We start from the raw sequence: 17915 nt of genomic DNA on the forward strand, positions 1-17915 counted from the left end.
GATTTCCGGCTTTTTCTCCATGTCCCTTGATACCCTGACTGATTAGATACTTATTAATCTCCTCCTTAAACACCCTCAATGATTGCGCCTCCACAGCTGAATGTGGCAACAAATTCCATAAATCCACGACCCTCTGGCTAAAAAATTTCTCCTCATCTCTGTTTTAAATGGGTACCCTCTTACTCTAAGTCTGTGGCCCCTTGTCCTGGACTCACTGACCAAGAGAAACAGCCTCAGTGAAAATGCCTGAGCACACCCTTTAAAGCTTCCTATCTTTCCTGTATCCATCTGGCCCAGTCTGCCCTGCCACATATGGGGAGTTCAAAAACATTGTAAAATCTGTGGTGAGGAAGAGTGAAGGAGACTGGAGGGGTAGGAGGGGAAAGACCGAGGTGGAGAGAAGACCATGAGGTGAGGAAGGAACGTGGGAGGAGGCAGCAGAAGAAGCGGAAGTGGAGAAAGACTGAAGGTTGGGGATGGGATTAAGGTCTTGGGTTTGGGATGAAGTAAGGTGACTATCGGGGGGGAGCTGAGAGGGAGCCATGGGAAGGGGTGTGCTTGTGGGAAATTTTCTGGAAGTCTCCCTTTAAGCCACACACTGTTCTGACTTGGAAATACATTGCTGTTCCTTCAGCATCTCTGGGTCAAAACCCTGGAACTCGCGAAATCAATGTGGGTGTCCCCACATATCAAGGACTGCAGCAGATCAAGAAGTCAGCTCACCACCACCCCCACTGACTCAAGGACATCCCTTGCCCAGGGGTTCCTGAGGGTGGAAGTGCAGATGGGGGTTGTGATTGTCAGAGAAAGAGGATGGGGAACGTGAGCTGTACATTAACACTGAACATCGTTCTGTCCCTCAGTCACAGACTCCGCACTCGGTGATCCATGTGTAAACCACACCGTCCTGGATCAGCCCTGGAGGAGCACGGATTGTAACTGCACAAAGTATACCGGTGGACAATGGAAGGGAGATAAAAATCTTGCAGTGGGATGGTACAGATTTAACAGGTAAAGTGAAGAGATAATCACTGAGAAACTGGACACAGAAGGGAATGTAAACAGGGGAACAAGGGGTGTATGAATGGGAAATGCAGGGAGACCGGGATCATCAGTGACTACACTGAGATGGGGAGTAAACACAGGGAGAGGGGAGATCCCACATTCGCGGGGTCGAGACAAGGGGGAGGTACAACAGAGAGGGACTTCCCAGGATTGGGGTGTTATTGACCAGAGACAGGGTACGGACAGGGTGAGTGTAATTTCCCTTGTCACTCTGAGTGAATAAACTCCCTCAGATCAGGGACTGACTCTCTGATTGTTGTTTCAGTTCCGGAGGATGGAAGATTCCCGAGACGGTCGTTCCACAGGGTTGCTGCTGCGGGAAGAAATCAGGCTGGTTAAACGGTAGGGTCAGAGCGTGGCTCAGTTATTTCCAGAGAGGGTCTGACTGATGACAGATCCCTTCACGTACAAATACAAACACAGATCTCAAACTCCCTGAGAGGGCTTCCCACAGTTACCCAGATCACACTCCAGCCCTAGATCCTCATGGAGTCTGATGGAGGAGTTCCAACTTCCTCGAGTTTCCCAGGAGCTGGGCTGTCGTTCCATGTATTCAGAGCTGGTGAATTCTCTGAATGTCGGTAAAATTTTTACTGAGGCTCTGTCTGGGCTTTGCATCTGAACCCAAAGTGAGGAACATCAGGGGTGGGGCTTCACCAGCTGTCAGTCACATCAGGGGTGGGGCTTCACCAGATGTCAGTCACATCAGGGGTGGGGCTTCACCAGATGTCAGTCACATCAGGGGTGGGACTTCACCAGATATCAGTCACATCAGGGGTGGGGCTTAACCTGATTTCAGTCACATCAGGGGTGGGGCTTCACCAGATGTCAGTCACATCAGGGGTGGGGCTTAACCTGATTTCAGTCACGTCAGGGGTGGGGCTTCACCAGATGTCAGTCACATCAGGGGTGGGGCTTAACCTGATTTCAGTCACATCAGGGGTGGGGCTTCACCAGCTGTCTGTCACATCAGGGGTGGAGCTTCACCAGATCTCAGTCACATAAGGGGTGGGGCTTCACCAGATGTCAGTCACATCAGGGGTGGGGCTTCACCAGATGTCAGTCACATCAGGGGTGGGGCTTAACCTGATTTCAGTCACATCAGGGGTGGGGTTTCACCAGCTGTCAGTCACATCAGGGGCGGGGTTTCACCAGCTGTCAGTCACATCAGGGGTGGAGCTTCACCAGATGTCAGTCACATCAGGGGTGGGGCTTCACCAGATGTCAGTCCATCAGGGGTGGGACTTCACCAGATATCAGTCACATCAGGGGTGGGGCTTAACCTGATTTCAGTCACATCAGGGGTGGGGCTTCACCAGCTGTCTGTCACATCAGGGGTGGAGCTTCACCAGATGTCAGTCACATCATGGGTTGGACTTCACCAGATGTCAGTCACATCAGGGGTGGGGATTCACCAGCTGTCAGTCATATCAGGGGTGGGGCTTCAGCTGTCAGTCATATCAGGGGTGGGTCTTCACCATCTGTCAGTCACATCAGGGGTGGGACTTCACCAGATATCAGTCACATCAGGGGTGGGGCTTAACCTGATTTCAGTCACATCAGGGGTGGGGCTTCACCAGCTGTCTGTCACATCAGGGGTGGAGCTTCACCGGATGTCAGTCACATCATGGGTTGGACTTCACCAGATGTCAGTCACATCAGGGGTGGGGATTCACCAGCTGTCAGTCATATCAGGGGTGGGGCTTCAGCTGTCAGTCATATCAGGGGTGGGTCTTCACCATCTGTCAGTCACATCAGGGGTGGGGCTTCACCAGCTGTCAGTCACATCAGGGGAGGGGATTCACCAGCTGTCAGTCATATCAGGTGTGGGGCTTCACCAGCTGTCAGTCACATCAGGGGAGGGGATTCACCAGATGTCAGTCACATCAGGGGTGGGGCTTCACCAGCTGTCAGTCACATCAGGGGTGGGGTTTCACCAAATGTCAGTCACATAATGGGTGGGGCTTCACTAGATGTCACTCACATCAGGGGTGGGGTTTCACCAGGTGTCAGTCACATCAGGGGTGGGGTTTCACCAAATGTCAGTCACATAATGGGTGGGGCTTCACCAGCTGTCAGTCACATCAGGGGTGGGGCTTCACCAGCTGTCAGTCACATCAGGGGTGGGGCTTCACCAGATGTCAGTCACATCAGGGGTGGGGCTTCACCAGCTGTCAGTCATATCGGGGTCTGGGCTTCTCATTCTGTCAATCATACTGTATCAGGGTCTCACCTGGTGTCAGTCACACCATGAGAGGCATTTTTGTTACCAGACTAAACCCCTGGGTCTCTCAGACCAGGTGCTGTAGGGAGGGTGGGGTGGGGAGTGTGAAGACAGCACATCACTGCTGACTGATTTACAGCGGGTTCTGATTCACATTCCCCGCTGTACTGTGGGACCGGGTACATTTTACAGTGTTTATAAATCTCATTCCAGGTCCCCATCCCAACGTGGGAGAGGGGGAGGTGACCAGGACCGTCTGCTTCAGCAAGGGTGAAAAACCCTGTGAGAAGAGCCAGGAGATCAGGGTGAAAAACTGCTCTGGTTACTTTGTGTATCGGCTGTGGCCTACAACCGGGAATGATGCTGTGTACTGTACAGGTGGGTCACCGTTCCCCAGTGACTCTGGAATGTGGGGGTGGGGAGGAGGGTGAGGGAAAGATTAAAAGTCTAATGTATCTGACTGTACCACCCCTGGTGGGGAATTTCAGTCACTCACAACTCCCTGTGTGAGGAACCTGTCTCAGAATCAGGTTTATTATCACTGACTTATGTTGTGGAACATGTTAACTTTATGGCAGCAGTACATTGCAATACATGCTAAATAGATATAGGGAAAACAAACTGAGTTACATCAAGCATAGATATGACTATTAAATAGTTAAGTAAATAGGAAGTGCAAATGAACAGAAATGAGAAAAGTAGGGAGGTTGTGTTCATGGGTCAAAATGTCCATTTAGGAATCGGATGGCAGAGGGGAAGAGCTGTTCCTGAATCACTAGGTGTGTGCCTTCAGGCTTCTGTACCTCCTACCTGAAGGTAACAGTGTGAAGAGAGCCTGTCCTGGGTGGTGGGGATCCTTAATGATGGATGTCGCCTTCCTAAGGCATCCCTCCTTGAAGATTTCTCAGGTACACGGAGACTAGTACCCTTGATGGTAAATTTTGCAAGTTTTTGCAACTTATTTCAAACTTGTCCAATCGCACCGTCCCCACATACCAGGTGGTGATGCAGCCAGTCAGAATGCTCCACTTGCGGGGTGGGGGGACGCCACTGAACAGTTTCTATTAAAGTCAGGCAAGCCATCCTCGGAGAGTGATAAAAGAATTCTCTTCAGATGCTGGGTTAAAAGCTGAGGAGGAAATGGAAAGAGTTCATGAAGGGAACACCTGACCATCTTCACAGAGAAATGGACGAAAGGTTTGCTCGTTTGCACAACTCTGACACCAAGTTTGGGTTCCTTCTCAATGTCGAGGGATTGAGTTACAGCGCTGTGGTGAACTACATATACCTGTCTGGACAGGCCCCTCTGCTGACTGCTCCTGTGGCTCCTCCCTCAGACCCCTGTAAAAGGGTGACTGGAGGCACTGCTCCTCCCTAGTCTCCAGGATGTTGTGTGGTGGTCTCTTGCTGCTAATCGTGTCTCTTGCAGCTAATAAAAGCCTAACGTTCACCTCCCGTCTCCGAGAGTTATTGATGGTGCATCAGGCGCCAACAGTAATGACCTAAAGAAGAAGTGTGAAAATCTGGGTGAATTGCACAGCTCTGATGTTGATGGACAGCAGATATATGAAGAAATTTTGTGTTGCAGAATGTTGCTGTCAAGGTGGGTCAACATGAAAATGTCACCATCTGAAGAGCCTCCTGAATTTGTTGTTCAGTATGGAGATGAGAGTGTCTACCCCAATCTTCGCATTGCTATTCAGATAATGCTAACCATCACAGTTTCCATCGCCAGCTGTGAGAGATCATTCAGCAAGTTAAAACTACTACTTCCATGTTCGAGAGCCTCCGTGGGTCAGGGCAGACTCTGTGATCTTGCTCTGCTGAGTGAAAAACTGAAAAAACTGACTTTGATCACATCATAGACCAATTTGTATCAGTGAAAGTAAGGAAGGTGCAGTTATAATTTTCATGTAGGGTCATGATTTGTTAATTAACGAGCTTGACTTGTACTTTTGAGCTGATATTATGGTAAAGTTATCTAAAGGATGGGTGTCAGATGTTGGGACGGGGGTACAATTTCAGTGCTTGCTGTAGGCGCTACTTTCCGTAGATACGCCCCTGCATTCCACTGTGTTGTGTTGGGCCGCTGTAGGGTGTGATGCACTACAGTGGGCCTCTGTGAGACAATCGGTGGTGGTTGTTCCCCCAACGGGTCTGCTTCATAGAGCCTCCCTGCTGGGGAGCCACGGCTTCAGCTCAGAGATAGAGTGTTGCCCCCGGTACATCCAAACGGACCCCCAGTGGGTCAGCAGGTCCAGGACAATGATGCAGCACTCAGGGATGTAGGAAAGCCACACTGCGTGCTCCATTGTGTTTATCCCCATTCCGATGTGCAGTCACCTCTTCCCTCTCAACACCGCGTGCTCCACCGTGTTTATCCCCATTCCGATGCGCAGTCAGCTCTTCCCTCTCAACACCGCGTGCTCCACCGTGTTTATCCCCAGTCCGATGTGCAGTCACATCTTCCCTCTCATCACCGTCTGCTCCACCGTGTTTATCCCCATTCCGATGCGCAGTCACCTCTTCCCTCTCATCACCGCGTGCTCCACCGTGTTTATCCCCATTCCAATGTGCAGTCACCTCTTCCCTCTCAACACCGCGTGCTCCACCGTCTTTATCCCCATTCCGATGTGCAGTCACCTCTTCCCTCTCAACACCGCGTGCTCCACCGTGTTTATCCCCATTCCGATGCGCAGTCACCTCTTCCCTCTCATCACCGCGTGCTCCACCGTGTTTATCCCCATTCCGATGCGCAGTCACCTCTTCCCTCTCAACACCGCGTGCTCCACCGTGTTTATCCCCATTCGGATGCGCAGTCACCTCTTCCCTCTCAACACCGCGTGCTCCACCGTGTTTATCCCCACTCCGATGCGCAGTCACCTCTTCCCTCTCAACACCGCGTGCTCCACCGTGTTTAACCCAATTCCGAAGCGCAGTCACCTCTTCCCTCTCAACACCGCGTGCACCACCGTGTTTATCCCCATTCCGATGCGCAGTCACCTCTTCCCTCTCAACACCGCGTGCTCCACCGTGTTTAACCCCACTCCGATGCGCAGTCACCTCTTCCCTCTCAAAACCGCGTGATCCACCGTGTTTAACCCCATTCCGATGCGCAGTCACCTCTTCCCTCTCAACACCGCGTACTCCACCGTGTTTATCCCCATTCCGATGCGCAGTCACCTCTTCCCTCTCAACACCGCGTGCTCCACTGTGTTTATCCCCACTCCGATGTGCAGTCAACTCTTCCCTCTCATCATCGCGTGCTCCACCGTGTTTATCCCCATTCCGATGCGCAGTCACCTCTTCCCTCTCAACACCGCGTGCTCCACCGTGTTTATCCCCAGTCCGATGTGCACTCACCTCTTCCCTCTCATCACCGCGTGCTCCACCGTGTTTATCCCCATTCCGATGCGCAGTCACCTCTTCCCTCTCAACACCGCGTGCTCCACCGAGTTTATCCCCATTCCGATGCGCAGTCACCTCTTCCCTCTCAACACCGCGTGCTCCACCGTGTTTATCCCCAGTCCGATGTGCAGTCACCTCTTCCCTCTCAACACCGCGTGCTCCACTGTGTTTATCCCCACTCCGATGTGCAGTCACCTATTCCCTCTCAACACCGCGTGCTCCACTGTGTTTATCCCCACTCCGATGTGCAGTCACCTCTTCCCTCTCAACACGGCGTGCTCCACCGTGTTTATCCCCATTCCGATGCGCACTCACATCTTCCCTCTCAACACCGTGTGCTCCACCGTGTTTATCCCCATTCCGATGCGCAGTCAGCTCTTCCCTCTCAACACCGCGTGCTCCACCGTGTTTATCCCCAGTCCGATGTGCAGTCACATCTTCCCTCTCATCACCGTCTGCTCCACCGTGTTTATCCCCATTCCGATGCGCAGTCACCTCTTCCCTCTCATCACCGCGTGCTCCACCGTGTTTATCCCCATTCCGATGTGCAGTCACCTCTTCCCTCTCAACACCGCGTGCTCCACCGTCTTTATCCCCATTCCGATGTGCAGTCACCTCTTCCCTCTCAACACCGCGTGCTCCACCGTGTTTATCCCCATTCCGATGCGCAGTCACCTCTTCCCTCTCATCACCGCGTGCTCCACCGTGTTTATCCCCATTCCGATGCGCAGTCACCTCTTCTCTCTCAACACCGCGTGCTCCACCGTGTTTATCCCCATTCGGATGCGCAGTCACCTCTTCCCTCTCAACACCGCGTGCTCCACCGTGTTTATCCCCACTCCGATGCGCAGTCACCTCTTCCCTCTCAACACCGCGTGCTCCACCGTGTTTAACCCAATTCCGAAGCGCAGTCACCTCTTCCCTCTCAACACCGCGTGCACCACCGTGTTTATCCCCATTCCGATGCGCAGTCACCTCTTCCCTCTCAACACCGCGTGCTCCACCGTGTTTATCCCCACTCCGATGCGCAGTCACCTCTTCCCTCTCAAAACCGCGTGATCCACCGTGTTTAACCCCATTCCGATGCGCAGTCACTTCTTCCCTCTCAACACCGCGTACTCCACCGTGTTTATCCCCATTCTGATGCGCAGTCACCTCTTCCCTCTCAACACCGCGTGCTCCACCGTGTTTATCCCCACTCCGATGTGCAGTCAACTCTTCCCTCTCATCATCGCGTGCTCCACCATGTTTATCCCCATTCCGATGCGCAGTCACCTCTTCCCTCTCAACACCGCGTGCTCCACCGTGTTTATCCCCATTCCGTTATGCAGTCACCTCTTCCCTCTCATTACCGCGTGCTCCACCGTGTTTATCCCCATTCCGATGCGCAGTCACGTCTTCCCTCTCAACACCGCGTGCTCCACCGTGTTTATCCCCATTCCGATGCGCAGTCACCTCTTCCCTCTCATCACCGCGTGCTCCACCGTGTTTATCCCCATTCCGATGTGCAGTCACCTCTTCCCTCTGATCACCGCGTGCTCCACCGTGTTCATCCCCACTCCGAGGTGCAGTCACCTCTTCCCTCTCATCACCGCGTGCTCCACCGTGTTTATCCCCATTCCTATATGCAGTCACCTCTTCCCTCTCAACACCACGTGCTCCACCGTGTTTATCCCCATTCCGATGTGCAGTCACCTCTTCCCTCTGATCACCGCGTGCTCCACCGTGTTCATCCCCACTCCGAGGTGCAGTCACCTCTTCCCTCTCATCACCGCGTGCTACACCGTGTTTATCCCCATTCCGATGCGCAGTCACCTCTTCACTCTCAACACCGCGTGCTCCACCATGTTTATCCCCATTCCGATGCGCAGTCACCTCTTCCCTCTCAACACCGCGTGCTCCACCGTGTTTATCCCCATTCCGATGTGCAGTCACCTCTTCCCTCTCAACACCGCGTGCTGCACCGTGTTTATCCGCATTCCGATGCGCAGTCACCTCTTCCCTCTCAACACCGCGTGCTCCACCGTGTTTATCCCCACTCCGATGCGCAGTCACCTCTTCCCTCTCAACACCGCGTGCTCCACCGTGTTTAACCCAATTCCGATGCGCAGTCACCTCTTCCCTCTCAACACCGCATGCACCACCGTGTTTATCCCCATTCCGATGCGCAGTCACCTCTTCCCTCTCAAAACCGCGTGATCCACCGTGTTTAACCCCATTCCGATGCGCAGGCACCTCTTCCCTCTCAACACCGCGTACTCCACCGTGTTTATCCCCATTCCGATGCGCAGTCACCTCTTCCCTCTCAACAACGCGTGCTCCACCGTGTTCATCCCCACTCCGATGAGCAGTCAACTCTTCCCTCTCATCATCGCGTGCTCCACCGTGTTTATCCCCATTCCGATGCGCAGTCACCTCTTCCCTCTCATCACCGCGTGCTCCACCGTGTTTATCCCCATTCCGATGTGCAGTCACCTCTTCCCTCTCAACACCGCGTGCTCCACCGTGTTTATCCCCATTCCGATGCGCAGTCACCTCTTCCCTCTCATCACCGCGTGCTCCACCGTGTTTATCCCCATTCCGATGTGCAGTCACCTCTTCCCTCTGATCACCGCGTGCTCCACCGTGTTCATCCCCACTCCGAGGTGCAGTCACCTCTTCCCTCTCATCACCGCGTGCTCCACCGTGTTCATCCCCATTCCTATATGCAGTCACCTCTTCCCTCTCAACACCGCGTGCTCCACCGTGTTTATCCCCACTCCGATGCGCAGTCACCTCTTCCCTCTCAACACCGCGTGCTCCACCGTGTTTAACCCAATTCCGATGCGTAGTCACCTCTTCCCTCTCAACACCGCGTGCTCCACCGTCTTTATTGCCATTCCGATGTGCACTCACCTCTTCCCTCTCAACACCGCGTGCTCCACCGTGTTTATCCCCATTCCGATGTGCAGTCACCTGTTCCCTCTCAACACCGCGTGCTCCACCGTGTTTATCCCCATTCCGATGCGAGGTCACCTCTTCCCTCTCAACACCGCATGCTCCACCGTGTTTATCCCCATTCCGATGTGCAGTCACCTCTTCCCTCTCAACACCGCGTGCTCCACCGTGTTTATCCCCATTCCGATGCCAGTCACCTCTTCCCTCTCAACACCGCGTGCTCCACCGTGTTTATCCCCATTCCGATGCGCAGTCACCTCTTCCCTCTCAACACCGCGTGCTCCACCGTGTTTATCCCCACTCCGATGCGCAGTCACCTCTTCCCTCTCAACACCGCGTGCTCCACCGTGTTTAAACCAATTCCGATGCGCAGTCACCTTTTCCCTCTCAACACCGCGTGCACCACCGTGTTTATCCCCATTCCGATGCGCTGTCACCTCTTCCCTCTCAACACCGCGTGCTCCACCGTGTTTATCCCCACTCCAATGCGCAGTCACCTCTTCCCTCTCAAAACCGCGTGATCCACCGTGTTTAACCCCATTCCGATGCGCAGGCACCTCTTCCCTCTCAACACCGCGTACTCCACCGTGTTTATCCCCATTCCGATGCGCAGTCACCTCTTCCCTCTCAACACCGCGTGCTCCACCGTGTTTATCCCCACTCCGATGTGCAGTCAACTCTTCCCTCTCATCATCGCGTGCTCCACCGTGTTTATCCCCATTACGATGCGCAGTCACCTCTTCCCTCTCATCACCGCGTGCTCCACCGTGTTTATCCCCATTCCGATGTGCAGTCACCTCTTCCCTCTCAACACCGCGTGCTCCACCGTGTTTATCCCCATTCCGATGCGCAGTCACCTCTTCCCTCTCATCACCGCGTGCTCCACCGTGTTTATCCCCATTCCGATGTGCAGTCACCTCTTCCCTCTGATCACCGCGTGCTCCACCGTGTTCATCCCCACTCCGAGGTGCAGTCACCTCTTCCCTCTCAACACCGCGTACTCCACCGTGTTTATCCCCATTCCGATGCGCAGTCACCTCTTCCCTCTCAACACCGCGTGCTCCACCGTGTTCATCCCCACTCCGATGAGCAGTCAACTCTTCCCTCTCATCATCGCGTGCTCCACCGTGTTTATCCCCATTCCGATGCGCAGTCACCTCTTCCCTCTCAACACCGCGTGCTCCACCGTGTTTATCCCCATTCCGATGCGCAGTCACCTCTTCCCTCTCATCACCGCGTGCTCCACCGTGTTTATCCCCATTCCGATGTGCAGTCACCTCTTCCCTCTGATCACCGCGTGCTCCACCGTGTTCATCCCCACTCCGAGGTGCAGTCACCTCTTCCCTCTCATCACCGCATGCTCCACCGTGTTTATCCCCATTCCTATATGCAGTCACCTCTTCCCTCTCAACACCGCGTGCTCCACCGTGTTTATCCCCACTCCGATGCGCAGTCACCTCTTCCCTCTCAACACCGCGTGCTCCACCGTGTTTAACCCAATTCCGATGCGCAGTCACCTCCTCCCTCTCAACACCGCGTGCTCCACCGTGTTTATCCCCACTCCGATGCGCAGTCACCTCTTCCCTCTCAACACCGCGTGCTCCACCGTGTTTAACCCAATTCCGATGCGCAGTCACCTCTTCCCTCTCAACACCGCATGCACCACCGTGTTTATCCCCATTCCGATGCGCAGTCACCTCTTCCCTCTCAAAACCGCGTGATCCACCGTGTTTAACCCCATTCCGATGCGCAGGCACCTCTTCCCTCTCAACACCGCGTACTCCACCGTGTTTATCCCCATTCCGATGCGCAGTCACCTCTTCCCTCTCAACAACGCGTGCTCCACCGTGTTCATCCCCACTCCGATGAGCAGTCAACTCTTCCCTCTCATCATCGCGTGCTCCACCGTGTTTATCCCCATTCCGATGCGCAGTCACCTCTTCCCTCTCATCACCGCGTGCTCCACCGTGTTTATCCCCATTCCGATGTGCAGTCACCTCTTCCCTCTCAACACCGCGTGCTCCACCGTGTTTATCCCCATTCCGATGCGCCGTCACCTCTTCCCTCTCATCACCGCGTGCTCCACCGTGTTTATCCCCATTCCGATGTGCAGTCACCTCTTCCCTCTGATCACCGCGTGCTCCACCGTGTTCATCCCCACTCCGAGGTGCAGTCACCTCTTCCCTCTCATCACCGCGTGCTCCAACGTGTTCATCCCCATTCCTATATGCAGTCACCTCTTCCCTCTCAACACCGCGTGCTCCACCGTGTTTATCCCCACTCCGATGCGCAGTCACCTCTTCCCTCTCAACACCGCGTGCTCCACCGTGTTTAACCCAATTCCGATGCGTAGTCACCTCTTCCCTCTCAACACCGCGTGCTCCACCGTCTTTATTGCCATTCCGATGTGCACTCACCTCTTCCCTCTCAACACCGCGTGCTCCACCGTGTTTATCCCCATTCCGATGTGCAGTCACCTGTTCCCTCTCAACACCGCGTGCTCCACCGTGTTTATCCCCATTCCGATGCGAGGTCACCTCTTCCCTCTCAACACCGCATGCTCCACCGTGTTTATCCCCATTCCGATGTGCAGTCACCTCTTCCCTCTCAACACCGCGTGCTCCACCGTGTTTATCCCCATTCCGATGCGCAGTCACCTCTTCCCTCTCAACACCGCGTGCTCCACCGTGTTTATCCCCATTCCGATGCGCAGTCACCTCTTCCCTCTCAACACCGCGTGCTCCACCGTGTTTATCCCCACTCCGATGCGCAGTCACCTCTTCCCTCTCAACACCGCGTGCTCCACCGTGTTTAACCCAATTCCGATGCGCAGTCACCTTTTCCCTCTCAACACCGCGTGCACCACCGTGTTTATCCCCATTCCGATGCGCAGTCACCTCTTCCCTCTCAACACCGCGTGCTCCACCGTGTTTATCCCCACTCCAATGCGCAGTCACCTCTTCCCTCTCAAAACCGCGTGATCCACCGTGTTTAACCCCATTCCGATGCGCAGGCACCTCTTCCCTCTCAACACCGCGTACTCCACCGTGTTTATCCCCATTCCGATGCGCAGTCACCTCTTCCCTCTCAACACTGCGTGCTCCACCGTGTTTATCCCCACTCCGATGTGCAGTCAACTCTTCCCTCTCATCATCGCGTGCTCCACCGTGTTTATCCCCATTACGATGCGCAGTCACCTCTTCCCTCTCATCACCGCGTGCTCCACCGTGTTTATCCCCATTCCGATGTGCAGTCACCTCTTCCCTCTCAACACCGCGTGCTCCACCGTGTTTATCCCCATTCCGATGCGCAGTCACCTCTTCCCTCTCATCACCGCGTGCTCCACCGTGTTTATCCCCATTCCGATGTGCAGTCACCTCTTCCCTCTGATCACCGCGTGCTCCACCGTGTTCATCCCCACTCCGAGGTGCAGTCACCTCTTCCCTCTCAACACCGCGTACTCCACCGTGTTTATCCCCATTCCGATGCGCAGTCACCTCTTCCCTCTCAACACCGCGTGCTCCACCGTGTTCATCCCCACTCCGATGAGCAGTCAACTCTTCCCTCTCATCATCGCGTGCTCCACCGTGTTTATCCCCATTCCGATGCGCAGTCACCTCTTCCCTCTCAACACCCCGTGCTCCACCGTGTTTATCCCCATTCCGATGCGCAGTCACCTCTTCCCTCTCATCACCGCGTGCTCCACCGTGTTTATCCCCATTCCGATGTGCAGTCACCTCTTCCCTCTGATCACCGCGTGCTCCACCGTGTTCATCCCCACTCCGAGGTGCAGTCACCTCTTCCCTCTCATCACCGCGTGCTCCACCGTGTTTATCCCCATTCCTATATGCAGTCACCTCTTCCCTCTCAACACCGCGTGCTCCACCGTGTTTATCCCCACTCCGATGCGCAGTCACCTCTTCCCTCTCAACACCGCGTGCTCCACCGTGTTTAACCCAATTCCGATGCGCAGTCACCTCCTCCCTCTCAACACCGCGTGCTCCACCGTGTTTATCCCCATTCCGATGCGCAGTCACCTCCTCCCTCTCAACACCGCGTGTTCCACCGTGTTTATCCCCATTCCGATGCGCAGTCACCTCTTCCTTCTCAACACCGCGCGCTCCACCGTGTTTATCCCCATTCCGATGTGCAGTCACCTCTTCCCTCTCAACACCGCGTGCTCCACCGTCTTTATTGCCATTCCGATGTGCACTCACCTCTTCCCTCTCAACACCGCGTGCTCCACCGTGTTTATCCCCATTCCGATGCGCAGTCACCTCTTCCCTCTCAACACCGCGTGCTCCACCGTGTTTATCCCCATTCCGATGCGCAGTCACCTCTTCCCTCTCAACACCGCGTGCTCCACCGTGTTTATCCCCACTCCAATGCGCAGTCACCTCTTCCCTCTCAAAACCGCGTGATCCACCGTGTTTAACCCCATTCCGATGCGCAGGCACCTCTTCCCTCTCAACACCGCGAACTCCACCGTGTTTATCCCCATTCCGATGCGCAGTCACCTCTTCCCTCTCAACACCGCGTGCTCCACCGTGTTTATCCCCACTCCGATGCGCAGTCAACTCTTCCCTCTCATCATCGCGTGCTCCACCGTGTTTATCCCCATTCCGATGCGCAGTCACCTCTTCCCTCTCATCACCGCGTGCTCCACCGTGTTTATCCCCATTCCGATGTGCAGTCACCTCTTCCCTCTCAACACCGCGTGCTCCACCGTGTTTATCCCCATTCCGATGCGCAGTCACCTCTTCCCTCTCATCACCGCGTGCTCCACCGTGTTTATCCCCATTCCGATGTGCAGTCACCTCTTCCCTCTGATCACCGCGTGCTCCACCGTGTTCATCCCCACTCCGAGGTGCAGTCACCTCTTCCCTCTCATCACCGCGTGCTCCACCGTGTTTATCCCCATTCCTATATGCAGTCACCTCTTCCCTCTCAACACCGCGTGCTCCACCGTGTTTATCCCCACTCCGATGCGCAGTCACCTCTTCCCTCTCAACACCGCGTGCTCCTCCGTGTTTATCCCCATTCCGATGTGCAGTCACCTCTTCCCTCTCAACACCGCGTGCTCCACCGTGTTTATCCCCATTCCGATGCGCAGTCACCTCTTCCCTCTCAACACCGCGTGCTCCACCGTGTTTATCCCCATTCCGATGTGCAGTCACCTCTTCCCTCTCAACACCGCGTGCTCCACCGTGTTTATCCCCATTCCGATGCGCAGTCACCTCTTCCCTCTCATCACCGCGTGCTCCACCGTGTTTATCCGCATTCCGATGTGCAGTCACCTCTTCCCTCTCAACACCGCATGCTCCACCATGTTTATCCCCATTCCGATGTGCAGTCACCTCTTCCCTCTCAACACCGCATGCTCCACCGTGTTTATCCCCAGTCCGATGAGCAGTCACCTCTTCCCTCTCATCACCGCGTGCTCCACAGTGTTTATCCCCATTCCGATGCGCAGTCACCTCTTCCCTCTCAACACCGCGTGCTCCACCGTGTTGATCCCCATTCCGATGTGCAGTCACCTCTTCCCTCTCAACACCGCGTGCTCCACGGTGTTTATCCCCATTCCGATGCGCAGTCACCTCTTCCCTCTCAACCCCGCGTGCTCCACCGTGTTTATCCCCATTCCGATGTGCAGTCACATCTTCCCTCTCATCACCGTCTGCTCCACCGTGTTTATCCCCATTCCGATGTGCACTCACCTCTTCCCTCTCATCACCGCGTGCTCCACCGTGTTTATCCCCATTCCGATGCGCAGTCACCTCTTCCCTCTCAACACCGCGTGCTCCACCGTGTTTATCCCCATTCCGATGTGCAGTCACCTCTTCCCTCTCAACACCGCGTGCTCCACCGTGTTTATCCCCATTCCAATGTGCAGTCACCTCTTCCCTCTCAACACCGCGTGCTCCACTGTGTTTATCCCCACTCCGATGTGCAGTCACCTCTTCCCTCTCAACACGGCGTGCTCCACCGTGTTTATCCCCATTCTGATGCGCACTCACCTCTTCCCTCTCAACACCGCGTGCTCCACCGTGTTTATCCCCATTCCGATGCGCAGTCACCTCTTCCCTCTCAACACCGCGTGCTCCACCGTGTTTATCCCCAGTCCGATGTGCACTCACCTCTTCCCTCTCATCACCGCGTGCTCCACCGTGTTTATCCCCATTCCGATGCGCAGTCACCTCTTCCCTCTCATCACCGCGTGCTCCACCGTGTTTATCCCCATTCCGATGCGCAGTCACCTCTTCCCTCTCAACACCGCGTGCTCCACCGTGTTTATCCCCATTCCGATGTGCAGTCACCTCTTCCCTCTCAACACCGCGTGCTCCACTGTGTTTATCCCCACTCCGATGTGCAGTCTCCTCTTCCCTCTCAACACGGCGTGCTCCACCGTGTTTATCCCCATTCCGATGCGCACTCACCTCTTCCCTCTCAACACGGCGTGCTCCACCATGTTTATCCCCATTCCGATGCGCAGTCACCTCTTCCCTCTCATCACCGCGTGCTCCACCGTGTTTATCCCCATTCCGATGCGCAGTCACCTCTTCCCTCTCAACACCGCGTGCTCCACCGTGTTTATCCCCATTCCGATGTGCAGTCACCTCTTCCCTCTCAACACCGCGTGCTCCACCGTGTTTATCCCCATTCCGATGTGCAGTCACCTCTTCCCTCTGATCACCGCGTGCTCCACTGTGTTTATCCCCACTCCGAGGTGCAGTCACCTCTTCCCTCTCATCACCGCGTGCTCCACCGTGTTTATCCCCATTCCTATATGCAGTCACCTCTTCCCTCTCAACACCGCGTGCTCCACCGTCTTTATCCCCTTTCCGATGTGCAGTCACCTCTTCCCTCTCAACACCGCGTGCTCCACCGTGTTTAACCCAATTCCGATGTGCAGTCACCTCCTCCCTCTCAACACCGCGTGCTCCACCGTGTTTATCCACATTCCGATGTGCAGTCACCTCTTCCCTCTCAACACCGCGTGCTCCACTGTGTTTATCCCCACTCCGATGTGCAGTCACCTCTTCCCTCTCAACACGGCGTGCTCCACCGTGTTTATCCCCATTCCGATGCGCATTCACCTCTTCCCTCTCATCACCGCGTGCTCCACCGTGTTTATCCCCATTCCGATGTGCAGTCACCTCTTCCCTCTGATCACCGCGTGCTCCACCGTGTTCATCCCCACTCCGAGGTGCAGTCACCTCTTCCCTCTCATCACCGCGTGCTCCACCGTGTTTATCCCCATTCCTATATGCAGTCACCTCTTCCCTCTCAACACCGCGTGCTCCACCGTCTTTATCCCCTTTCCGATGTGCAGTCACCTCTTCCCTCTCAACACCGCGTGCTCCACCGTGTTTAACCCAATTCCGATGCGCAGTCACCTCCTCCCTCTCAACACCGCGTGCTCCACCGTGTTTATCCCCATTCCGATGTGCAGTCACCTCATCCCTCTCAACACCGCGTGCTCCACTGTGTTTATCCCCACTCCGATGTGCAGTCACCTCTTCTCTCTCAACACGGCATGCTCCACCGTGTTTATCCCCACTCCGATGAGCAGTCAACTCTTCCCTCTCATCATCGCGTGTTCCACCATGTTTATCCCCATTCCGATGCGCAGTCACCTCTTCCCTCTCATCACCACGTGCTCCACTGTGTTTATCCCCATTCCGATGTGCAGTCACCTCTTCCCTCTGATCACCGCGTGCTCCACCGTGTTCATCCCCACTCCGAGGTGCAGTCACCTCTTCCCTCTCATCACCGCGTGCTCCACCGTGTTTATCCCCATTCCGATGTGCAGTCACCTCTTCCCTCTGATCACCGCGTGCTCCACCGTGTTCATCCCCACTCCGAGGTGCAGTCACCGCTTCCCTCTCATCACCGCGTGCTCCACCGTGTTTATACCCATTCCGATGTGCAGTCACCTCTTCCCTCTCAACACCGCGTGCTCCACCGTGTTTATCCCCATTCCGATGCGCAGTCACCTCTTCCCTCTCATCACCGCGTGCTCCACCGTGTTTATCCTCATTCCGATGCGCAGTCACCTCTTCCCTCTCAACACCGCGTGCTCCACCGTGTTTATCCCCATTCCGATGTGCAGTCACCTCTTCCCTCTCAACACCGCGTGCTCCACCGTCTTTATTGCCATTCCGATGTGCACTCACCTCTTCCCTCTCAACACCGCGTGCTCCACCGTCTTTATCCCCATTCCGATGTGCAGTCACCTCTTCCCTCTCAACACCGCGTGCTCCACCGTGTTTATCCCCAT

At 55.1% G+C, this 17915-nt stretch overlaps 1 protein-coding gene across 10 annotated transcripts in view; it reads left to right on the top strand.

Annotated features, from left to right (window-relative positions):
* Window positions 1-17915, top strand: part of LOC132386895 (uncharacterized) — a 154586-nt gene that overhangs the window by 88754 nt on the left and 47917 nt on the right. For all 10 annotated transcript variants that reach the window (XM_059959246.1, XM_059959248.1, XM_059959250.1 and 7 more), the window contains 3 exons: window positions 864-1011; window positions 1331-1407; window positions 3503-3667. In XM_059959246.1, the coding sequence (XP_059815229.1) occupies window positions 864-1011; window positions 1331-1407; window positions 3503-3667 (390 nt within the window). The remainder of the gene's footprint in view (window positions 1-863; window positions 1012-1330; window positions 1408-3502; window positions 3668-17915) is intronic.

This window comes from Hypanus sabinus, unplaced genomic scaffold (assembly GCF_030144855.1).
Source record: "Hypanus sabinus isolate sHypSab1 unplaced genomic scaffold, sHypSab1.hap1 scaffold_137, whole genome shotgun sequence".
NCBI classification, from domain to species: Eukaryota; Metazoa; Chordata; class Chondrichthyes; order Myliobatiformes; family Dasyatidae; genus Hypanus; species Hypanus sabinus.